The sequence below is a fragment of the Pipistrellus kuhlii genome, unplaced genomic scaffold (assembly GCF_014108245.1).
Source record: "Pipistrellus kuhlii isolate mPipKuh1 unplaced genomic scaffold, mPipKuh1.p scaffold_m20_p_5, whole genome shotgun sequence".
NCBI lineage: Eukaryota > Metazoa > Chordata > Mammalia > Chiroptera > Vespertilionidae > Pipistrellus > Pipistrellus kuhlii.
Genome location: NW_023425551.1, coordinates 7,886,901 through 7,912,692, shown reverse-complemented (window position 1 = coordinate 7,912,692; position 25,792 = coordinate 7,886,901). Strand labels below are relative to the sequence as shown.

Here is a 25,792-nt window from a genome sequence, read left to right as displayed (position 1 = left end):
CATCTAGTGGCAGGAAGACATGGCTTCCATTGTGCTACCAATTTCCCATGGCGAGGGGAGGTGCAGGAATATCTTTTAAAGGCAGGGTGACCACACTTCCAGGTTTGCCTGTGATAGACCAGGTCTATATCTATTGTCCAGACATAATTATGAGTAATGCCTGCTTTTAATCTACTAGCAAAAGTGTAAAGAGATTGGATAAGGATTACACAGCTCACCTAATGTTCCACCATAGCTCTCCTACCTATTAGGTGACTTAACACATTTTTAGTCAGTGCTAAAGTGCGGCAATAAGTTCAGGAAGAACATTCCCCATTTTGTAAAATAATATTTAACTGTCCTGAAATTATCCTCCGAGCATTATGGGATAACTCCCAGCTCTAATGCTGGACCCGGTGAACAGACTGGTTTTCATGCTTTTATAGGTTTAGTCTTATTCACACCAAGCCTTTGTCTATCCAGATGAAAGCCCCTAATTTTAGTCTATTCCCAGAATTTCCCCCCTCTGATCATTAGTTTTCCTTGTTAATCAGGCTTCAGTGGTGTTTGCAGGCAACTTGTCCGCTGTCTGAAAAGTAGCGCACAATGGCCAGTCAGGCACTCACGAAAGGCCATCTGGTAGGTGTGGGCTTCCCAGCTGTATTCTATCTTTCTGAATTAATCACTTTTGTCCACGCAGAGAATAAAGGGCAGAGACACTGTCTAGGTGGCCTATAGTGAGCCCTCTATCTATGCTTGCAAAAGAAAAGAGACAAAAAGCACAAGGAAATCAAAGAAAAATAGCAGAAAGGAAAAAGGAAGACCAGTGTGCATAATTAGAAAGCAATTTAGTAAATTCAGAAGCACAATTCACAAGTAAAAAAGAATTTTTTTTAATTTTTTTTTAATATCCCAGGGCCAACCAGAATGGTCAAACATATTGAGGATTGGTAAAAAATTCAAGCATGCATTGAAGGGAAACCAATGATTTCTTCCTTTCCAAGAACAGGATTTTACAGAAAAGGTACCTGAGAGAGAGTAGAAGGAGGAAAAAGGGACCATTTTGTAATGGAATACCCTCCCACGTGGTGTGTCTGATTCAGAAGTCAGAGTACATTAAAAACAAGATGTATGAGTGCCTTCGTGTGCACGGTATTTTTTCTCGGTGCTGAAGATGGATACACTGGATCTGATGTCAGTTTCTGTTATTTCAGACATTACCGTTTGCTTTCCTATGGAGCATCAAGGCAACATAATGAATTACAACTTCCCTGCTGAATTTTGCTTGTTTCTCCTTTTCTTTCACAAATCATTCCCATGCTGCCTTATCTTACCTCTGCCAGAGCTTCCAACCATTTCGGAAACCCAGCTCTTTCTCTTAAGAAAACGATAATTCACAGGGAAACAGACTACACATGACTTACACATTCATTATGTGTACCACTTGGACCCCAATCAGTTAGGATTGTTGGGCATTTGAAAACAGACTGGGTGGAAGTTCAACTGCATTTCATCTTTGATCCGAGAGTTTACTATAAAAACAAAAAGCAAGAATTTAGAGAAACAGTTACATTTTTCAAGGAAAAAAAATTTTTAACCTGTGAGTCACATGTTTTCAAGCAAATTACTTCCATGAAGTACATACTGTTCTAATTATTTATAAAAGCAGATCACGATGGATCTCAAGAACACTTTTATAAAGGATCCGTGTGCTGCTGTTCCTTTTGTCCTGAACAATGAATGTGATTCTTTAAAAAAAATATTTTAAATGTGGAACGTGGACACACAGACTTTTGGGCTCACCTAATTTTTGAAGTCTCATTGTGAACAAGAAGAGCAAGAACACGAACTTGATATACAGTCACCTCCAAGTGCTTAAGGGATCGCTGAGCAACGCCACTTGGTGGGGGAGGGGTGATGCTAGCCTGTGAGTCCTGAGCGGGAAGCCCAGCAGTCCTGTTGTATCGATGTCCTGCTCCCCCTTTCAGCCTGGCATTGTGCCCAGGGCAGCACGCACAGAATGTTCCCATTGATGAGAAACCATTTCTTGGGGGTAAACGGTATTGTCCTACGTGCGTTTTAAATGTGGGCCTGGAGGCTGCAGCCCTAGAGCCTTCGTAAGCATCCAGAGAAGTAATTAATTTTGCAAATCACAAACATGTTTGATTTGGCTCTTTGAAAGTACGGTTCTGAGAACAACTGTGCCCTTCCTAATTTGGAAGTATTTTCTTTCTGGTTTTTATTTTGACATGTTCCCCGGTATCAACTCCTGTGCTATTTCTGGCCTCCCATGGGAGCCGCTTCCAGGGTCGTCATAGTGCAGACAAACACTCAAGAAAACCAAGAGCTCGGAGCTTTCATAAAGCATTTACTTTTATTTCAAAACATTATACAGGCATTACATGGCCACAGCCAGTCCGTGAGGGAGCATGCAAATATCAAAAATGGAGAGTTTGCTCAACTTATAGGTGTAAATTTCTTTCTTTCTTTTTTTTTTCTTTCTTTTGGTTCATATTTTCCATTTGCAATGTCTGTGTTAGTGTGCTTTGTTAATGTGGCTTGACAATAGAATCCTACCCATGGGGTAAAATCTGTACTGGTAGCTACCTGGGGACTCCTACGTGGTTATAAATCATAACAAACGCAAAACAAACAATACCACACGCTTCTCAAAAGGTTAATAGCACACGTTAGCAATATCTAAACTAAACATGGAGACGTTGTCATGGGACACAGTGGTGCCGAGTTTTCCACTGCTTGGTCTACCTGGTTGTGAATTTCAGAGTCTGAAGAGGTGAGAAGACATGACCAAGGCAAGCTCCGTGCCCAGGGCAAGTTTTCATTGAGGCAGTGAGAACCTCCACTCATCTCTAGGTGGGGTTCAGGAAAGCTGTGGTTCGCTTGTCCAATCCAATTCTATACAACTTGCTAGTCTCATTCACGGAGGAGGGTGGGGTGACGCATTGAAAAGCTGAACTTGTTGCTGGTGTCTACTGAGGTTATGACATTTCAGAAGTGAAAATAGCTAGAGTTAATGTCCTACACCCATTTCCCATCCCACTCCCAAAGGATAGATGTTTTTATACAGAAAAGAAAGTGTGTTTCCTGCTATCTTTTCTTTTCTTTTTTCTTTTTTTTTGTTTTTTTGTTCCCAAGAGTTGATGGGAACTCCGGATCTCAGACAATTCAGTGTTATCAGCCTTTCTAAATGGAGACAAACCAACACCGTGAAGGGCATGAAAGTCTTGTGGATAAGGACACTGGATGATAAAGCATATACAGTGAATTCACCTTAACATTCACACTTGGTTTTCCTACACTGGAGTCAATTGAAATATCCTAGAAAATAATTCAGATGGCAACTTTCAGCCATCCACTGATTGCCAACCTCTGTGAAATTGAAATTTTAAAAAAGATTCCCAGTCCACTGAGTCGATTAGGAAAACCTTCAGCCGCTTATTTCTCCTAAGATTTTACTAAGCATCTACAAATTAGTGTCACACACACACACACAAAGAAAAATGAATTTAAAAAGGCTAAAACATTTGGCTTAAAATAAATACTAAAAATGCAATAAATCAAGCAAATTATGCAAACCAAAGGAATGTAAACACAAAAAGAAAACCACAGTCTTTAAAGGTCTTCAGGTCTGAATGGATGAAATATTGAGAGAAAGGTATTTAATCGGTTTTAAAGGTAGCAGAAAGCAGACATTGGCAAAGTTGTTTTGACTTGACGTAGCTTTCACATTGTGGTTCCCCCCCCCCCCCCCCGCCCCCCAGAGAAAATAAAACATGTTTCTAAAGGGGCTGAACACAGATGAGCTTACAATCTGCATATCAGAAAAGGTACTTTTTCTTCTCCATTTGCAAGGGCTGGACTACCCATGCCCAGAGGAGAAGGCAGGCAGAGGGGCCATGTGACTGCTGACTGACAGCATGGAGTGCTTTTGCCTTCCTAAGGAGGCCTCGCTCAGGCTACATGGGAATCCCGACTAAGCTGCAATCTGTCCTTCTGTCGTTCAGAGACCCCTCTGGTGTTTTGCTTTACTTGCTTAAGATTCATTGATTTTACTTGCCCAAAGCTTTATAAGCATTTACTTTTCCTTTACCAACCCTGTCACTTAATCAAGGATCTTTCTGAATGATAGTGAAGCCAGCCAGACGTAAAGACCATTTCCCATGCTGACACATAAGATCTATCTCTAAATCACAGAGATGTGCCGGTGGTTCTTATTTCCTGTGTTTGGAAAAGGGCTGTTTTAAGGGCCCTTTGAACAGAATTAGAGGAGTGACATATCCCTCAGAGCCTTATCAGGACCTTGTCATATTCTCTGTCTCCGTAAGAATGCTGTGTCGATATATTCTGCTCATGAATGGATGCCAAATACGACCAGCATGCCAGACTTTCTCATCGTTGACATCTCTACCACCACAAAGTGGCCAGATGAGTCGAGCTTGGTCAGAGAATGCTTCACATCAGCACCTCGACTTTGTCTGGAGGCCACCATAAAGGTAGCTGCATGCCTGTGTATTTCAGAAGGAGTGTCACCCAATTAAAAGGCTTTCGCCAACACCTTGGTTAATTTCCATATCACTAAAGATAATCTGGGGAGGAGGGGGCGGGGAAGAAAAGCAAATCTATTTTTTTTTTTCGAAGAGAGGATATAAGAAGAAGCAGCAGGATTTTAAAAAACATATATTCCCCTAAACATATATTATATTACTCCCGGTTTTTCCCATAAGCCACAGAAATGAAACATTCCTTATCCTGATACTTCAGAGACTTGATTGGCATTATCTAAGGTGGCACAACAGAAAGACGATGGCCGGGAATAATCAGAGATCAAAATAGAAAAAGGCGATATCTATTCCTAGAATAGAGAAGTATATGGTCAGTCGCCCCTCCCCACAAGGGTCACAGCAAGAAATACGTATTGAGCAGAACAATCCAAAGGGAACAGGGGAAGCCGTGAGCCACCAGGTCTGCAGGACAGTGACACTGCTCAGGGCGGGGCTCCTGTGGCTGGCAGCACTCATAGACAGTGCACACACCATGAAGCATGATTCTTAAAAAGTGGCTTGCTCTAGAAAAGTGGGATTTATGTAAACTACATGTGAGTGGTCTGGCAATAGGTTCCCTCAAGAGTACAAAACATCCTCCTGAAACTAGGTGTCATAAGAGCAACGATACTAATCCGAGTGATAACAATAACAGTTGCTTTTGATTCAAAAATGTTCACAGTACTGAATGCAGGGGCGGTGTGGCCAGGATACACACAAGCGGGGCATCTTTCCAAGTCAGGTGGGTCAGAGCCTGTCTCCAGTGATGCTTGCTAGGTTGTGCCTTTGATGTTTAGGCTTTTGGATTTGCTACCTTGCAGTCCACCCGTGTAAACTGCACCTAATAAATACCTTTCTCTATGTACAATACAGAGATGATGGGCGAAAACGTGGCCACTGAGTCGTGCTCAGTGGGCGGGGGGCGGGCCTCAGCCTAGGCCACACGGACGTGGGGCTCCTCTTCGGTCTCCTGGCCCAGGCTGGTGTAGGTGACCGACGGCTCCACCTGAGCTGTGGCCGGTAAGTCCACGACAGGTCCCGAAGGGTTGCGGAACTGCTTGTACACCCGCGGGTCCTGGGCTACGTACGTGGAGGTGGAGGAGTAGAGCACCAGCCCGATGAGGATGGTGAAGAAGGACAGGAGGTAAAGGCCTGAAAACTAAGAAACACCACAGCAAGTTAACGGGCATTCAGAGGGGAGCCATTAAAGAAGCACAAGGAGACCAGGGTGGATCCGCTCCCTCTTAGATCAGGTGCTTGATGAGCTGGCCAGTGCTCTTGATGGAGGTTAATTTGCTCTCCCTAAACTTCCTGGTCTTACTGAGTCTCTTTATATGTATATATTTTTCTTGACTCTGTGGCTAACACAGAGGCACACTTAGCTAACTGTGCCTAAAATGCCAGTGGGAGAGCTAGGAAGCACAAATTAAAATACATCAAGTTAAAAGCCAAAACTCTCCAATATCGCTCGACACAGAGTGGCTATCGTTGGCTTCATTAAACCTAGCAGAAACATAGACATTCCATTTGATGTAATGAAGCCATGAACACTAGACCCAGCTGCATGAGCACTCCCATTTCCCCTAATCCAGTTCACACTCTATTTGTGTTCCGGGCAGGAGCTGTTATTTGACTATCTTTGCATTAGATTATCAGTAGGTGCAGAAAAACAAACAAAAAAACAAACAAAAATACACTATAGTGTTCCATTCTTGACCCCCTAACCTTAAAACAAAACCAATAGGGGTTGTATCTATAGAATTTTGCTTCCTAAATTCTTTGCTTGACAGTTGTTAGAGTTTTGTAAGGAAAAAAAAAATCAACAACAGAATAATGGTTTATACAAGAGCCCAAGAATTTACATATGTGCTAAAAACTACCACTTCTGAACCTTCCTGAGTAGTTATACGGGAAGTAGTTACTTGAGTAATTACTGGGGAAGAGTGAGGTGACACTATATGCTGCCATTTCTGTAGTTTCTTTCATTCATTCACTGTGTTCAACAAATAGTTTCTTCTCTATAGCAAACGTTGAACTTTTTACTGGGAAAAAGAAATGGAAACATATGGTTGTTACCATCAAGGATTTGATAGTTCAGTGGAGAAGCAGGGATATACAGATAGACAAGAATAATACAAGGCACTCTGGCTGGCCAAATCTCATTTTAGTCAATAGCTCTTATCCCCATCTTGACCACAGTCTGCATCCAAGGGAAAAAAGGATTTGATTTTCCTAATTTATTTTTTTATGCTCACATTCTGAAAGAACTAAAAACTGGTGGGGAAATAAAGGACAAAAGTCAATTGGAAGCTAAAAGAAAGGAGAGGAGGAAAAAGATCCAGAAATCTATAAAGTAATTGCAAGGTTACAATAAAGCGTTAAAAGACGGCTGTAACAGGAAAGGCAGTTTTGAAAATGGCACAAAGAAAAGATAGGCCTGCGGCTAACGTTCCTGCCATATGGTGGGTCTTTTCTTTTCTTCTTTTTCCTCCTATTTATTTATTTATTTAGCAGCAGCTAAGACTAAAGGCCATTTTCTGATTTTCTTTCCAGAAAAGAAACCATATGATAATACTTCCTCAGATGGATTTATATGCAAGACTCAGCTTGTAACAGCTTCACTTAATTTGAAATAGTTAATAGGAAAAGAAGACCCCTAACTCAATACTGTTGTATATAATCTTACACCTAAATGTGCTTCCTAAAATTCTACACTCAAGAGATTCATCCTTATCTAAAAGTTTGGTGAATGAAACGAATTTGTTCCTAATTTGACCATCATCTCAAATATTTTGTTAATGACTTGCATTTTTAAAACCTGTACTCTATTTCCAATGCCTTTCCATTTAATTAATACAAATTTCACTTTAAAACTGTCAAAATATTGATAGCATGGGATTTTATATGGTAGAGGCATCTTGGAAGTCACCCAAGAAATTTTATTAATAGACAGTAGAGAAAGTTTTCATTTAAACATTAGCCCACAAAGGAGCAGTAAGGCCAGCATTACAATTAATCTGGATAAATATTGAAAATCAGAAATAACAACAGGAAAGTTGGACTTGTCAAAAAGCCAGAAAAAGTTTCTGCTTATTTTTCTTTATAGATAGATAAGGAAACAATTTAATCAGGCACCTAATAGTTCTGGATGTCACACTTATCTTGATAGAGCATCCGATTAAAAACAAACAAACAAACAAACCTAATCAATCTAATAAAAACTCTGTATATTCCCAGCTGTTTAACTTATCTGCAAAGAAATACTCATTTCAAGTTCCCTGAGCAAGGAGAACGAAGGCTACTCTGGAACTCTGACGGAGGCCTGAGAGCCACCTCTGCGCTGCAGATAAGGCAAATTTCAGGTAGAGGCTGAAATGAACATGGGCAGTTGTCTGGAGTGAACTTGCTACCCTCCCTCAGCCAACGGGAAGCGATCAGGAGATTCTGTATGTTCTGTGTTGCTGACATACTTCTGCCTGCATTTTCTCTGACTTGTAGCTTTGAGAAGCTGAGACAGGACTCACCTGCATTACACTACCACACTGCACACTCTGCTTTCTTTGCTGCTGCCATTTTCCACCTTGACTGATCTCTTTGCTAACAAGCGTCAGCAAGCAGCCAAGGCACAAAAGAAGAAAGCCTGTGTGTTGCTTAGGGCGATCTGACTGGGTCACAGCCATGGTCCAGAGGAGGTAGCATGAAGACTGAGAAGGCTGGACAAAGCTCTTTAATCTCCAATTAGGTTTGAAACCGAGCTCTTAGCCCGCTGGTGCCTCATCTGATTACTCGTTAGCTAATGGGACTTTCAGCACATCCACGAAGGACAGACCACATTTCCATTTTATTTTTTATTTTTTTATTATTTTTTAATATAATTTATTGATTTCTTTGTACAGAGAGGAAAGGAGAGAGATAGAGAGTTAGAAACATCGATGAGAGAGAGTCATCGATCAGCTGCCTCTTGCACACCCCCTACTGGGGATATGCCCGCAGCCAAGGTACATGCCCTTGACCGGAATCGAACCCGGGATCCTTCAGTCCCCAAGCCGACGCTCTATCCATTGAGCCAAACCGGTCCCGGCCACATTTCCATTTTAGCTTTGGTATTAAACTTCTGGGTTGAGTTTTAATAAACTAATGACTTTAATGAACCTAAGCTTACACCAAGTACAAAGCCACATGGTTTGAAAGCGATTTCAAAGTATATTTATAAACATATCAACTAGACTATGGGAAGAAGAGAGCGATTTTCAAGGGCAGCTTTCCTTTTTCTAGCTTGCCTAAGAGGATGGCAGGGGTGAGCAGAGGTGCACATGGGTAATCCTGACAGGTGGAAAGTGGAGGATGAAGTGACTGTAGCTTAAAGCTCTCCTGTTAGTGAATGTATGTGCCCGCCATGCAGTATGGTGGGCCTGGCTTCTGTCTTGTCCTTATTTCCTGGGAGAGCACTTTAAAAAAGTTCCTCTATGTGTATGCCTGAGTGCCATGTGGTTTCTACAGGTGCCTACTGTTGGGACTCTGGTCACTATTGCTCAATGACTTCACTTGGGCCTATTAATGATCAGAACTTATTTTGTTTTAACAAATAATTAAAAGTAAAATTTTATTTGAGTTCTTACAAAGAGATGTTCCACAGTTGTATCTGCAAAACAAGACAAAGCAAAAACCAAGATTCCATGGAAACAGAAACCATGTCACTCGGGCGGTAGAGGAAGACCTGGAAAAGAGCAGTTGGTGAGGTCCCCGAGGAAAGGGGGTTACAGGGCATGTGTGAAGCTCTTGGAGTTATCTGAGAAGTTATCTAAGTTGGGTCTCACTTGGAGAGCTGGGAGAAAAGATCAGAGAAAATACAGTTGGAAGGAGGGAGAAAACAAGGTCAAAGTAGAAAGAAAAAAGATACAGGAAAGGAGGGTGCAGAACTCAATAACCAACAAAATGACGATTCTGTTCTAAAGTGAGCCAGTATGTCTATCTTTTTCTCAAAATTTTGTAAACACACACACACACACCTGTGAGCTGTTACTGCTCATGTGATAGGTCCTGCCTTCTGAACTTTTCTGAGAAGAACCCGAGAAGAGTGAGGGAATATTACTTTGAAGGCTTCTCCTGTGTAACTGATAAGCCAGGAACATTGCCTTCGAGCACGTAGGTGTTCCCAAGACTATCTCCAATGAAGGGAAGAAGTAAATGATCCAATATCTCAGACTGTAGCTCAAAAGTAGCATTATTGCTCAAGTTTCCAAAGATGATCATCTTGCCAAAACAAGAGGGCTTTATTGGATATGACCCTGGCACTGAAAGAGGCATATCATTTGGAGACATGATAATAGTAAGTGTTGAAACTAACTTCTGGATTGCATAAGGAAAAAGAATTGGAGGATATTTTTAAGTGTTCTTAGACATAGCTTTAATGTGGAGGTTTTCCACATACACCAAGGATATGTGGCTACAATGATTTCCTTTCTAGTTCTTAATCAAGAACTAGATATAATTAAGCTTTTCCACACTTTTTTACTCTTTAGCAGAAAACATCTAGGAGGGAAGAACCAGGAAATCTGCAAACTTAGTGGTTGCTTCAGCAGTCAGTGCAACTGTAGCTCAGTCGAATAATAAAGGGCAGTGACTGGTCAGTCCCAAGGTTATGCGGCACAGGCTGGTAAATGTGAGGTTTAAGAGCTGTGGGAGAATTTCTATGTAAGGAGACTGGCCTGGCTATTTCAGCAGACAATTTATGCCTGGGAAAAAAATTAGAATTTTAATTAAGTTTGTTTAAACTGTCCTGAATACTCTGCAATGCTAAAAAAAAAAAAAAAAAAAAAAAAAAAAAAAATTCTTTCTCCCAAACTTCCATGCTCTGTGATATAAAATGCACATAAAAAGATAATCAACTGGCACATATAAGTGTGCTTTCTAGACTAAGAAGGAATAAATAAGCCCAATTCTGTCTGAAACAGAACCAGTTTACACAGTTTGGAGGTTCTAGGCAACAGAGTAGTTTGAAGACCCATCAGTGAAAAGCCAATTAAAAGAGTGAATCTCGGTAGCATCATCATTTCACTAATGAAATGAAATGCTATTATAGTTGTTTCTCAAAGTCCAATTTTGAAGAAGCTGACGTAAGTGGATTTGGGGAGACCAAGTTCTCTTGCGTTTCCACTTTACATATGGATTGAAGGGCCAACCCTTTGGGAAACAGTCTAGGCAGAGGAAAAACCCATCTGCTGAGTGTCCTGGGGTGGAAGGGAGAGGACAACTCAGCAATGACAACGCATTCCTCAGCCACCATGTGTGTGGACCACGCCTGGAGCTTGAGAGTGGAATGGTGGCGAGCAGAACCAGAGGAGGCTGGAAGTTTGGGCCTGGTGGGGATCTTGAGGCAAAAGGCTCTGCCTGATTGTGATCTATGGCTGCTGGGTCTGGGCCAGTTGCTATTCAAGGCAAGGAAACTAGACAGACCTGGCTCCACAGAAATGCCAACATAAACAAGCTGATGCTCAGCCTCCTAAACTTGGCTCTGCCCTGAATTAACAAAATCATTTTTATTATTATTAAGAGTATTAAAAATGCAAAAGTTCTGCTTCTGAGTTTACTAAACTGAAAATAAATTGTCTGGAGAGGACAGAGATTTTTCCAAGTTTTTAGATCTGCCTTGTACCTGCTCTGTCTCCTACTTTTGCCTCTTCTCATTTCTTCGTTCCTTGTCTTTTCCCCATTTTTTTTTAAAAGAAGAAAAAGGATAAAGCTCTCTGGTTAAATGCTGCAATATTTCTTTCTTCTAGGTCACAGCATGGGCAATACCAAATGCGGGCATGGCACACACTCTACCGTCAAACACCATAATGGGTTGTCTTTAGGGACCAAGAACACTTATCCCCGCTCCTCACTTCCCATTCTTTGTCCAAATAGGAGTGAGAAAATAACCCCCAATTCATCTGAACTATAGAGAAAATAAATCAGCGAGTGCCCCAGTCAAAATACTAAATGGTCTCTTCATCCATATCAGAAAACCACAGCAGGGCTAAGATTTAAATATTTGGGAAGTAACCAGTCATCTAAACACCGCTTTGTAAAGGAGAGAAGCAGCAGCCAGGGCCCTTGCTGCTCTGTGTCCTGACGCTGTCACCAGGTACAGGCTGTTCCTCCCACCGCCTTTCCAGCCTGATTTATGAGGCCTTTTGTTTGGTTTTCAAAACCAATTCATTTGGCAGCATAATTTGTGTAGTCAATCACATCTAAGGCCAATAAAGGTTTGTTTTTTTTTAAATTTTTATTTGCCCAGGCAAATATCTTCCCCTGTGGGTAATTTCACACATGAGTACAGCAACAGGGAGCTAAAAATGGATTTCTGCCATTATCTTTTATATGACAAACAGACATTTTCACTTGGCTTGATGAATTGATAGGATTCCTCGTTTGTGCGGATTTCTATTCTCTGTAGTCCCACAAGTGAGGACCATAAAGTCAAGCCACATGTGGAATAAAAGGGGACAATTCTATGGGAGTGTCTAGTTATAGGTTCAGGGACAATGAAGGCTGGGAGATGGCTCCCTTTTGTCACCTTGCCATGCATCATTCTTAGTATCAGGATTCAATAAAGGGACTATATTAGTGTGCAGGGTACACTGAGCAGTGGCCTTTATGCCATTTGGATTCTTGCATCACAAGATTATCTGTTTTCCTTCCACACAACACACAGAGATGCACACCGGGCTGGATTATTAAGCTAGTGAAAGACAATTTATAGACGTGGTAGTGTTGCTATTCAACACATCTCAGAGAACCCTGACCTCATTACAATGGAATCAAGAGCTAGAAATGGGAGTGGCTCCACTCACTAGACTTTGACTAAAGCAGGTTCCCCTCAATAATGTGGATGGGCCTTATCCAATCAGTTGAAGGCCTTAAGAAAAAAAAAAGCCTGAGGTCCCCAAGAAGGAAGGAATTCTGCCTTCAGACTCCAGCTGCAATACCAACTTTCCCTGGGTCTCTAGCTTGCTGTTCTGTCCTTCAGATTTAGAATTTGCCAGCCTCTACAGCAGCATGAGCTAATTCCTTAAAATAAAAGTCTCTATTTCTATAGATATATGGATATAAATACACACAAACACACACATGTCTTTCTGGCTATGTTTCTCTGAATAACCTAATACAATTGATGATTTAAAAAAAAATCTGTTATACAAGCTCTTGATGCTGATGTAAACTTTCATAACAATTTCTCTCCGTGGCAAGTTTTAGAAATGGGGTGTTTAATAATCTTTCCCAGGAAATATAAAATGGTGGTTCATAGTGTGGGCATTAGAGTCAGAATTCTGGCATTACATCTCTGTTTTCCACTTCCTTTGGTGATCTTGCAAAGTCTCTTACCTCTGCACGCCTCTAGTCACTCACCAGTTAACTAAGGATAGTAGTAGTGTGTGGCACATAGTAAATATCCAGTAAATGTCAGCCATTGTTAGCTTTACATTACAAAGAGTAAATGCTAGAGCAAAAACAGATATAAAAACTCTCCTCAAGAGCCATTTCTGAACCAAGCTGAACTGCAAATGCATTTGTATAGCTGACTACTAAAAAGCATCACAACAATCAATCCATCGGGAACGGGAGGCTTTGTGTCAATGAAAATAATAAACCCCAAGCTCAGAGGCTCAGTGTTTGGATTTATTCACGTTCAGTGTTCTTATAATGATGCAAAATTACAGACCTCACCAAAATCTCCATAAATTCCCGTTTTCACCTTATTTATTAATTTTGAGCAGCTAATTCCCCTTGGCACATATCACACTGGAATACCCACGAGTATATGTGAGTTAGCAATTTATTTTGCTTCCTTGGTTGGTTAGCTGAAAAAGTGGCCCCACATAATGCATCCTAATCCCTGGAACCTTCAAATGTTAGTTACCCTAGTTGGAAATATTGATAGGTCTTATGGATGTGATTAAATAATGGATATTAAGATGATAGATTTCCCTGGCGCTATGGACTGAATTGTGCCTTCTCCCACCATCCACAAGTTTGCATGTTGAGGCCGTGGCTCCCATGTGGTTGTAATTAGAAATGGGGCCACTCAACAAACAAACTTCCTGGACTGGATAGCTTCACAAACGAACTTTACCAAATATTCAAAGAACTCACACTTATCCTTCTCAAACTATCCCCAAAAATCCAAGAGGAAGAGAATTCCAAGCTCATTTTATGAAGCCAGCATTATCCTAATTCCAAAACCAGATAAAGACACTACAAAGAAAATTACAACCTTCTAAGAACAATCTACATCTCTATTGCACAGGTGAAGGACATAAATCCAACATATCTTTGAACAACCTTAATGGATTATTGATGAACTAAGAAGCTGTTCTTTCTTAATTCATAGCAATGAATGATCATCAAGAAATACAACCATGGCTGCAGGATGGGGAAACCCCTTGACAAAATGAAAAATGAACTCTCTTAAAACCATACTGGAATCTTTATTTCCTTCTCTTACATTTACTCAGTGATGGCAGAAAAGACAGAAAAATGAAATAAATGAACAAGTAATTTGTTGCAAAGAATATCATGATATGAAAGCTATCAAGGAAGAAATCATATTAGAATTTTAATGTTTAATCAATATTTTTTAAATAAGTTCAGTACATGATAGATAGGTGCCATGTTCTCCTATGTAGTCCTCAACACTCACTTTTTAATTCTAGAATATCACTGAGGAACATTGGCATCGACCCAGGATATTTAGTTATTCCATAAAAAAATTTCAACATCATTATTATTATATATTCAAATATATTCATATATGTTCATATATATATTCATAGGATTGCATGGAGTGCTAGAAAAATGCGACAGACATTCAATGATACTGTTTATTTTTTCCTCTTTAAATTAAGCTTGGTACCTATTATAAAAATAAAATAAATTATGTAATGTCTTAAGACTTTGAAACAATATGAAATTTGGGTTGTGATACTGTTATACATTAGTAAACATATTTTTAAAAAAATCAAAATCTAGAGGTGTCTCCTAAGTTTGACATTCATAAACTGATATAGCCACAACCATTTATATGTCTCTCTCTCTAACCAGCTATAGCCACCATTCCTCATCACCAAGCTATAAGGAGATTTGTCACTTGGAAAGAACCTTCTTTACTATCCAGTTAGCTTCTGGATATTATGGTTTCTTTTCTCTGGGTACACGTAATTATGGGAAAGTTAATTTGATAATTGGTTGTTTTGTTTTTTTAAGACAATTAAAATATATTGATTTTTTACAGAGAGGAAGGGAGAGAGATAGAGAGCTAGAAACGTCAATGAGAGAGAAACATCGACCTGCTGCCTCTTGCACACCCCCTACCGGGGATGTGCCCGCAACCAAGGTACATGTCCTTGACCGGAATCAAACCTAGGACCTTTCAGTCCGCAGACCGACGCTCTACCATTGAGCCAAACCGGTTTCGGAGGTTTTTTTTGTTTGTTTGTTTTGTTTTTATTATTCTTGTTGAACCTCCATGTTCCTTTGAAATGTTTCCTAAGCCATCCATCAGTTCAATCAAAGAAGAATCAAAACAATGACTTGCTATTGTGGGAGCTAGATTTTTTCCCCCACTTTTTAGCTGGTTTCATGAACTTGAGATGCAGAGTCCACATCAATCAAAAGCTTTTTTGCTTCTTATATGAAAGTTCCTAGGTAATGTTTAGACTAAAAAAATTGAAATTTAACCTCAAATGTGTCTTGTAGAAATAAGCCTTTCATTGAATAAATAATTGATGAACACCTACTATGCCAGGCACTGTCCTAGACACCAGGGATCCAGCATAGAACAGTCATGCATGACACCTGTCATCTGGAGCTTAATTCTTATATAAAGACAGTCCTCTCATTTAAAGGTGGGACTCGTTAGTACCCAAAGGAAACACCAATACAATCCATAACCGCTGGGACTGCCACAGGGCAGAGGGAAACAGGGACACTCCTATACACAAATGCCTGAACTGGCAGCCAGCATTGACATTCAAGTTCATGGAGCTGCACTGCTAGGGCTGAGGCCCCACAGAATAGTTTAAAATGTATTTATTTTAAAAATAAAACGCATCCCAAATATATTTAAATGAGACAAAACACTAGGTATAAACTGCCTTAATGCTTAGCAATGTAAAGAGAGTTTAACTTTATGTAAAATAGTGATAAAAACAGACACAAACACTTCAATTCTTTGTGTACAATTCTGAGGATAAGCCATTTAGTACCTTCTAATCAGTGCCCAGTTGCAATTCTGTCGCATTTTTTATTTTTATTTTATTATTATTTTTTTATTTATTTTTATTTTTTATTTTTTTAATAAGTTTTTATTGTTCATATTATTACAAATATTCCTTTTTTCCCCCCCACCATTGCTCTCCTCCACCAGGTTCCCACCCCACCCTCTGCCCTTTCCCCTCTCCCCATTGACCTCATCCATAGGTGCACAGTTTATGTTCAGTCTCTCCCCACGCCCCCCTCTCCCCTTTTCCCCAAGAATCATCAGTTCACTCCCCTTCCATACCTCTGATTCTATTATATTCAACAGTTAATATGGTTCATCAGATTTTTTTAATTTCCTTGGTTTTTAGATTCACTTGTTGATAGTTACATATTTGTTGTTCATAATTTTTATCTTTGTTTACTTTCTCTTCTGAAAGAACCCTCTTCAGCAATTCATATAATTCTGGTTTGGCGGTGATGAACTCCTTTAGCTTTTTTTTATTAGTGAAGCTCTTTATCTGGCCTTCGATTCTGAGTGATAGTTTTGCTGGGTAGATTATTTTTGGCTGTAGGTTCTTGCTATTCATCACCTTGAATATTTCTTGCCATTCCCTTCTGGCCTGAATGGTTTCTGTTGAGAAGTCAGCTGACAATCGTATAGGTGCTCCTTTATAGGTTACTACCTTCTTTGCTCTTGCTTCTTTTAATATTCTCTCTTTGTCTTTTGCTCTTGGAATTTTAATAATGATGTGTCTCGGTGTGGTCCTCTTTGGATTCCTTTTGTTTGGAGTTCTGTGCGCTTCCTGGACTTGTAAGTCTAATTCTTTCACCAGGTGGGGGAAGTTTTCTGTCACTATTTCTTTCAGTATGTTTTCGATATCTTGCTCTCTCTCATCTTCTGGGACCCCCATAATTCTGAAGTTGGTTCGCTTGAAGTTGTCCCAGAGGTTTCTTACATTATCTTCAATTTTCTGGATTCTCTTGCCTTCTAGCTTCTGTGGAGGAGTGTCTTCTGGCTCTTTATGTTCCAAATCTTTGACTTGATTCTTGCGATCTTCCCTTCTGTTTTTAGGCCTCTGTAAAATATTTTTTATTTCAGACAATGTATTCTTTATTTCTTGTTGATCCATTATCATTTCTTGTTGACTCCTTATTAATTCTAGTTGATCTCTTTTCATATCCTCATAGGCCTTATCCATCTTTTCTAGGAAATTCTTGAAAAACCTTATAAGCGTAGATTTGAACTCTATATCCAGTTTGCTTTTTGTCCTCCATTTCTTTCGTTTGTGATCTATTTTGTTGTCGCATTTCGCAGTTACAGATGGGACGGGGTTTCAGAGTGGAGCCTGCAGCTTTGGCTTCCGTCAGCCCCGCCCTATGCGGGTCCTTCAGTGCTCGCTGCCAGCGCCTCTGAGAGAAAGGTGCCCTCAATTTTCGCCTGCTGCCAAACCGGCTATGCTCTCCCACAATGAGCCCGGTATTGGGGTTCAGTTCAGTTGGAAGTGGAGTTGGAGGTGGCGTTCAGAGCAGTCTGGAGCCCCAGTCTCCTTCCCGTCAGGGCAATCCCGCAGCACAGCCGACTGTCCCTTCTCTGTGTGCAGTGTGCGTGCCGCCGGGACCTCCTTTCGCCTCTCCCCGGGGTTCCGCCTTACAGCCCGGCTCCCTATGGCTGAGCCTGAGTCCCTGGGGTCTGGCCTAGAACTGGGGTTCAGAGCAGTCGGGGGCCCAGCACAGTCGGAGTTTTATCTTCTTTCCGCTAGGGAACGCCCGCCAGGCACTCCGCCTCCCTCCTCTCCGGCTCCGTCCTCTCCGCGCGCCGCGTCTCCGTACCTTGGGTTTTTCCAGCTCCTCCGCACCTCCTTCTGGTTTTCTCCTTGCTTCTTGCTGTAGAATTTCCAGTCAGTCAACCTTCCTGTAGTTCTGGGCAATGTCCGTTTTATATTTTAGTTGTATTTTATTGAAATTGTTGTGTGCGGCTGCGGCTAGGTGTTCACCTGGGCGCAGCCATCTTGGATCTCCTCCCTGTAGCATTTTTTAAATGGCAGAGATTTGTATTTAGATTTCCATTTTATTTGAGGAGATTGCTAACTTTATGTATTTTTGAACTGAAAACAGCCTTCTGGTTTTATGATTATAAAAATAAATGTTCATATATTGCTTTGGTAACACATAATTTATGCAATGCTTAAAAGTGTGAAGAACATGAAATATAAGCACTAAAAATTCTGCCCTCCTTACTAATGTCATTATTTATTGAGTGTTCACTGTGCCAGACACTGCAGTAAGTGATTTATGTGTACTCTTTCATTTCTGTACAAGGATCCTGATGCTACCAGTTATATGGTATCCACTACTGTGACCTCAATGTTGCTAATAGGGAAAGAGAGGCTGAGGGAAGCGAAGGTCTGCACAAACTGTAAAACTGGCAACATCGGGGTCCTGGATAGAATTCAGAGGGCAACCCTGGATTTTTCTTTTCACTGGCCTCTAACTGACATTTGGCATTTCTTCATTATAAACGTGAGCAGTGACCTACATTGGTATTAGCAGCACCTTCGATACTTTAGTTAACATAAATCACATATATGTGCATGTCACCTTACAATTGCAGCAGATCTCTCCAATATTGCTTACACTCCATCACTGCTTCAAAATGATGGTACTTATTAGATGTGATTCTACATCTTGTGACTTGATATAGTACTCTATCATCAAATTGTAAAATACTGTGATTATTTTAATCGGCTGGCTTTATTTGCTATGTATTCTATTTTAGACATTTAAAAACTCTGTGAGGGATCGCTAGGCTTCCCCAGACTGCCAGGGGGTCCTCCAGCACAAAACAGCCAGGGAGCCCTCGGTAGGCAGGGAGCAGAAACTCACACCCAGGTGGTCTGACTTCGGGGTGTGGGCTGGGGCTTGAGACAACTCTGCCACCCTGCCTGTGGACTTGGGTTCGCGTTTTGGTGAATATACTTTCAGATTTGTCTCCAATTTGTAGGGAATTAATTAAGTGGTGACAAACTCAGGGAAAAATCCAGGACACATTGTTAAGAACAGAACCTTTTCCACTTCTTCAGACTCCCAGACAGGCAGGAGGACAATGAGGCTTGTCATTATCCGAGGGAGCAGCTCAAGGCAACCAAGGTATTGTGCCCCCGGGAGTGGAACAGGTCACAGGCCAAGCTGACCTACAAGTGTAAACATATCAGAGACATTCTCAAACAGAAAGAACCCAGAGATAGGACTCTTGTGGGCACTTTTGGAGAAAAAAGCACCCAAATTGCTTAATGATAAAATCCAGTCATTCATTAGAGCAAATAACTGAGTGCAATGCTCAATTAAAACAAAACACAGTAGCTATAAAATTCCGAGAAAAAGAGAACAAAATCTAGGAAAATTATCCTTTGAATACAAATATAAGAAATGTTTTCAAGAAGCAAAGACATGGAATATATACCCACTATGAACACCTCCTGGAAGATCCAGACACTCCTGGATGTCACTCCTGCAGTGATTCTAAAGGCTCCCTTCTTCAAGACACTTAATCACCATCTGCTGGAAAATATTCTCTGTCAATGGGCAAATGGCGCTGTAGGCAGCCTGTACAACCACCCATGGAAGCCCTACGTCCTGACAATACCAGCCAACTGAAAATAAACCAAAACAAGGAATTCAGAAAAGACGAGCCTGCATTTCAGAGACGGGTGGTTTAGCAAATGCAGTAAGTATGGAAATGTGGCTTAAAGACCACAGCAATTACATTGATGGAAATTAACTATTAAAAATGGATAATATGAAAACATACACCAGAAACCAGGAAGTGAGGGAGAAACAGTATTATCTTCTGTAGAAAGTAGTGAATAAAAACTCTCAGTACTTTAAGGACAGAGTTGAAAAAGCCTCCCATTCAGAGAAGCCTCTGGAGATATGTAGAGTGATGGCTCTACTTCAGCCTTTAATGTTTGATCCAACCTTTGCTCTTTATCTTTAGCAAACTGATGCTCTGATTTCTGTGAGGTCGGGCCATTTGTGCTCTGGTCCAAAGTAGGGGGATCCATACAGTCTGCTGACAAAATTAGGAGCCTGAGTGTGCAGGAGGGGGCCAGACTGTGCACCTTGGTGACGAACACAGCCAGTGCATTCTCCTGGTTTTTCAGATAGCTGGTTTTCCCCGGCCACAAGCCAGTCCAACCACAAGCATTCCATTAGAAACATCTGCAACACCTCTCTCTCATTTCTTTTTTCCTCACAGCTTGTCCTGAGGATGTGATTCCAAAAGACCTGTTTGATGTTGCATTTATGAACAGATTCACATAGAAGGAATTTTGGCTTCTGGCTAGAATTCTAGACTTGCCTCAAAATGTGTCCCCAACTTCTCTAATCCTTTCAAAATAGCTGGCAAATAGGAATTGCTATTGTGGCAGAGGCTGGCGATTTTGCTCACTAAATCTATTTTTTTTTTTTTTTCTTTCTGCACAAATAGCTTGACTACATTTCCCAACCTTCCTTCAATTAGGTGTGGCCCTATGACTGAGCTCTGGCCAACAGAATGGGGTGGAGGTTATGGACACCAGTCTAGACCCAGCCAACACAGCCTCCAGGTTGTGTCATGGACAGCAGGGGGAGGACGCCCAGGGCCTGGCCATTTTTTTTTTTTTTAAAGGGCCAGGTAGTTTAGGCGTGTGGGATCTCCATCACAACTATTCAGTGCAGATGTTGTAGGGCAGTGGTTGGCAAACTCATTAGTCAACAGAGCCAAATATCAACAGTACAACGATTGAAATTTCTTTTGAGAGCCAAATTTTTTAAACTTAAACTTCTTCTAAGGCCACTTCTTCAAAATAGACTCGGCAAGGCTGTGGTATTTTGTGGAAGAGCCACACTCAAGGGGCCAAAGAGCCGCATGTGGTTTGCGAGCTGCAGTTTGCCGACCACAGTGAATAACATTTGTGGATAACATATAAAGAAGTAGGCATGGCTGTGCTCCAATAAAACAGGGGCTGGCTCCCAGGCGTAGTGTGCTGATCCCCGCTTAGAGGACGGCAGAGTTGCACAGTGGAAAGAGCCTGGGTTCCTGAGTGGCTTTGTGGGAAGTGTTCCCTCCCCCCTGTAGAAGCTAGTAACACTTACCCTACCTCGTTCAGCAAGATGGAAACTTCCCATGACACTGCACTGAGTTCTCAGGCAGGGGAAGCCAAGTCCAACCTTTCACTGCTCTATTGCCTTGATATTTCAGGTGAAATGCTTTGGGCCCTCGGTGAGACCAGTTTCCCTGATTCTTTACTCATTGGTGACAGTTTAAAAAATAAGAAAAGAGTCATAAAAGCTAAGTATTATTCTAAAAAATCACCCATTTATAATTGCATTTAGGAACCAGGAACTGAAAATTCATAGCCTTTCAAGATGCCATTCTTACAAAAAGAAATACGAAAGGCTACTCAGGAGAGGACTTTTCTAAATGAGATGTGTCGAGTTGCTTTTATGCACATCAGCTGCCACAGGCAGAGGCCGCCCGCCCTGGCTTTTCGAGCGCAGTCCTGTTACTGAACTCACTCACTGCCACAGAGGACCCACTGGGTGGCCTGGCTCCAGTGCCTAATCCACGGCTAATGAAAGGGTCCACGTATAATGCAATCTCTGCCAACGCTCTGACATGGGCGCTCAGATGGTAAGGATGCTTCAGATTGCTGGTCTATTCACATAGCAGTGGTTTGGCATCTCACCCTTCGCACTAATCTACCTTGGTGTTCTTGTCATCTTTATTTATAGAGTTAAGCCCCAAAACAGTACCTGGCACATAGCAGGCATAGAATAAATATTTCCTGGATGAAGATCTTTTAAATTTAGTGCATACTAATGTCTTATTAAATTAGTTCCACGTCCAGAGTTACTAAACCTTTTTTGCCAAGTCTCATAAGAACAAGAACACCACCACCAGTCAACACCAGTAAGAGAGACAGGCACACGTGGGATGTAATTTTCAGTGGCCGGCAGAGAGGGTGAGGGTGGGACCGGAGCTCCACACCTGTCCTCACCAGATGTAATCTGATTGCCGGAATAGGCAGCTGGCAATGTCAGACCCTTGCTAATTCTTGGTCAAAAGTAACCAGCAGCAATCATAAAAAAATTTTATCTGGTATAAAGATGAGATTAAAACATGCGACATGCTTTCTAATGAACTCATTCAGATGAAATTCGTTTTTTTAAAAAAATTGCATGAATCATGTTATCCAGAGTAGTTGAAATAGCCTTCGTGGACAAATAATTTTGAAATCTTTCTCTTTTAAAAAGAAATACTGAACATATGGATATTAGAAACATTTTTCTGATACATGAGGATAAGTTTGATGGAGCCCTTATTTCCCTAACATATTACTGTCTGTGGCTTCCTGCTGTTCAGTGTGGGGAACCATAGAAACCAATGGCCTATATGGTGTTTGAAGGGACTTGAACTTACAATGTTCATTTCCCCCCCTTCTATTAATTTCTTGTTTATTTTGATACAGCTATAAGAATAATCTCTTCTTATGAAGTTTCGTTCAATTTTAACTATTACAGCAATTCTGTGGTGATATTAAGCCTTGAAAAGGTCACAGCAAAAATGTGTGAAGCCTATTCTTTATTAAAGGGGATATCACATATATTCAGGATTGGCTACTATTTTTTCCTGAAGAATGACCAGCACACAAATGCATATCATGCAATAACTTATTTTAACAACCCTTGAATGTTTTGTATTTATGGCTATGAACTAAAAATTATAAGCAACGAAGGAATCAAGGAATTCAGTTGAAAATGACTGACAACATGCTTTCTAAATTCTCATGCTTAAACACCCCCCCTTTTTTTCTTTTGCCTTTTCAAACAAAGAATAAGAGAAAACTTACACAAAATTATTAAAAGCTACATCTAGTTACAAAATCTTAAAATAAGATTTATATCCTAAATCTGGGGACAGAGATGTCTAACTCTGACTACACATTTAATCAGAGAAATGCATCACTCTTGATCACCATTTATAAACTTCAGAATCCCTTCCAATTCTCCAAAAGGCAAGACTCATCACCTTGAAGTTTGGAGAGAGTAAAAAAACTGGTCCAAATTACTTAAAGGGTTATCAGAAACCATGATTCAAATCTAGGATCCTTTGACTTTGCAGTCACACTTTTTTTTTTTTTGCCTCACCATATTGTTTGAGTTCATACTTCACACTGTAGATACTGAAGTAATCCTCCCACCCAATTCATTTTCTACCCATGTAACTTAGTGGGTTTTTTGTGTTTTTTTTTTTGAGGAGGGATGTTTGTTTGTTAAAGTCACAACTACTTTAAAAATCATTTGGGAAATCAGCAGAGCACACCATCTGTAGGTGGAGCATGTGTTCATTGCTCAGATGTGGTAGGCAGAGTAACAGCCCCCAAAAGATGGTCACATCCGAATCCCTGGAACCTGTATTTTATTTTACTTAGTAAAAGGGACCTCGAAGATGTGATTAGGGGTTTTGAGATGGGGAGATTATTCTGAACTACCTGCGTGGCCAGTCACACAAGAGAAGCAGGAATGGCAGAGTCGGATTGGAAGATAATAGTCGGATGGCTTTCAAGACAGAGGAGGGGGCCAGGTGCCAAGGAGTGCAGCAGCCTCCAGACGTTGGAAAGGCAAGGAAACAGACTTCCTCTGGAGCCTCCAGAAGCTGCACAGCTCTGCTGGCACTTGATTTTACTTCAGTGAGATTTCTGACCTCAGAATTGGGAGGTAATAAGTTTGTCTTGTTTTAAGCCACCAGCTATGGGGTAATTTTGTTACAGCAGCCAATGGAAACTAATACCTTTTCCATTTCAAAAGTGCTTGTGCAATTAATTTAAGATGAGAGAGTTTATAACTGGTCAAGCTCTGACCTTGAAAAGCCAACACACCATCAAACTGGAAAGCTTCCATGTCAATCTCGGCCCTGGCTCGGTGGTTCAGTTGGTTGGAGTGTTATGCCATACACCAAAAAGGTTGGGTGGTCGATTCCCAGTCAGGCTACTTACCTAGGTTTTGGCTTTAATCACCGGTGGGGTTATGTACGAGGAGGCAACTGACCTATATTTCTCTCATATCAATGTCTCTCTCTCTTTCTGAAATAAAAGTAAAATATCCTTGGGTGAGGATTTTTAAACATCTCTTCCTGCGTTTGAGTTTGAGAGGTCACTGAAGCCCACTAAAGTTTTTCCCCCCTCTATCATTTCCTTGGATTGCTATAGATTTACTGTTCTGGATTTGATTGTGTGGTCAGGTAATAACAGAAATAAATAACCACTTCTTGAAAGTCTTGTAAAAAGCGTTCACAGGAACACGACCCAATGCAGATAGTCTATTTCAGAAGCGGGTCATTTGCTTTCCGGGACGCGGGCTTTATTGCCCCGTCAGCATGGCAGCCAGCACAACAGGCAGAGAAGCGGCAGACAGTGGACTGATGGAGGCAGGGGGAGGGAATGGATTTTTTTCCAAGGGTGGAAAGTGAGAAAAGGCAAATAATCAATGTTGCGCAGGAGAGCTTCCTTTAATCAACGAGTTCTGCCTGGGCAAGCAGCATCCTTTCAAAAGCCACAGATATTTATGACCAGACCAGGAGGTAGTTTGCAGTGAAGACATCGTGATTAAGTGAAAGAAGAAACTGTAACTGCAGAATGTAATTAAACCAAATGGGATCTCAGAGGTCACTGGTCCAGCTCAGCACCGGAGTGCAAGGCCCCTCACCTCGTCCCTCTCACATTCTCCTCCAGCTCCTCTAGCGAGCGGAACTCCTGCCCCTTGATTGCTAGCAAGGTTCCTTTCTATTCAGCTGTAATCTTATGGCCTTCACCCTGTGGTGCTAGTCCTACCTGCCTGCAGCCACATGAGAAAATCTGAGTCAGCGGCTCTCAATTCTGGCTGCAGGGGAGCCTTTCAAAGTCTGGGTTTTAGAGCTACCCCTCAGACCGCTTCAGTGGGCATCAGGGAGAGTGGGACCCAAGCATCAGCACTTTTTAAATTCTTCACGGGATCCCCATGTGCAGCCAACATTGAGGGCTCCTGGCTTAATTCCACACAAGGCTCTGTGGATGGTTAAAGATGCCCTCGCTAGAACGGAACCCTGTCTTCCTCAGGCTGTGGCTTTCAACCATCCCTTAGAGCAGGCATCTCGAGGCAATAGCGTCGTTACTGGCCAGGCAGCTCCGGAAACCACCAGGGAGACGTGGTGGCCCAGAGTCTGTGGTCTGAGGGACTTGGTTCCTTTCATGTTTTTAAAAGCATAATCAGATAAATAAATTGGACTTCATCGAAATTAAAAACGTCTGTGCTCCCAAGGCCACTAAAAAGAAACCGAAAAGACAGCCACAGAGTGAGAGAAAATATCTGCAAACTATATATCTGATAAAAGTCTAGTGTCCAGCTTGTATAAAAAATATTATATTATAACTCAATTGTAAAAAGACAAATGACCCAATTCAAACTTAGCAAAGAATTTAAATAGACCTTTCTCCAAAGAAGATATATAAAAATATAACTACGTTTTCCCACTGCTACAAACACACACACACACACACACACACACACACACACACACACCCCATCATATGACATCACCATTTAAAAATGTTTCAAAATTTTCCAAGATTTTCGCACTGACCGGAAATTTCTCTTATAGATCAAAGTAGGTACCTCCAACAGGTGTTATTTAAAATCACTTTTCTGAGATGGCCCATCTGGCTGTGGTGGGAATCTGCAAGCCACTCAGAACCGCTCTTCTGCCCAGCTCGGAGGAGCCTCCCATCTGGGAAGCAAGCCCAAGGCCAATTTCTGAGGTAGCAAGGTGAGCACTGGAGAAAATGAACCGTTTTCCCAAACAATTACTATCAGACTACAAATCCAAACATTGCTCGAAAGACTCCTTTAGAACTTGTTTAAGCAAAATAAAGGTATTTTTTTTTAATTTTAGATTTAAATGGAGTATTTAACTTATTTCTTGGCAGACATCAAAT

General features: G+C 41.2%; 1 protein-coding gene and 1 long non-coding RNA gene across 2 annotated transcripts in view; one reads left to right on the top strand and one right to left on the bottom strand.

Moving 5' to 3' along the window:
• The first annotated feature begins 3,660 nt into the window (after positions 1–3,660).
• Positions 3,661–24,676, top strand: LOC118705722. Its single transcript, XR_004983785.1, has 3 exons — positions 3,661–3,733; positions 15,001–15,009; positions 24,663–24,676. It is a non-coding gene; the product is annotated as an uncharacterized LOC118705722 (long non-coding RNA).
• Positions 3,754–25,792, bottom strand: part of SLC35F1 (solute carrier family 35 member F1) — a 263,938-nt gene continuing 241,899 nt past the window's right edge. Inside the window, exon 8 of the mRNA XM_036414764.2 lies at positions 3,754–5,700. Within this exon, the coding sequence (XP_036270657.1) occupies positions 5,476–5,700 (225 nt within the window). The 3' untranslated portion in view covers positions 3,754–5,475. The remainder of the gene's footprint in view (positions 5,701–25,792) is intronic.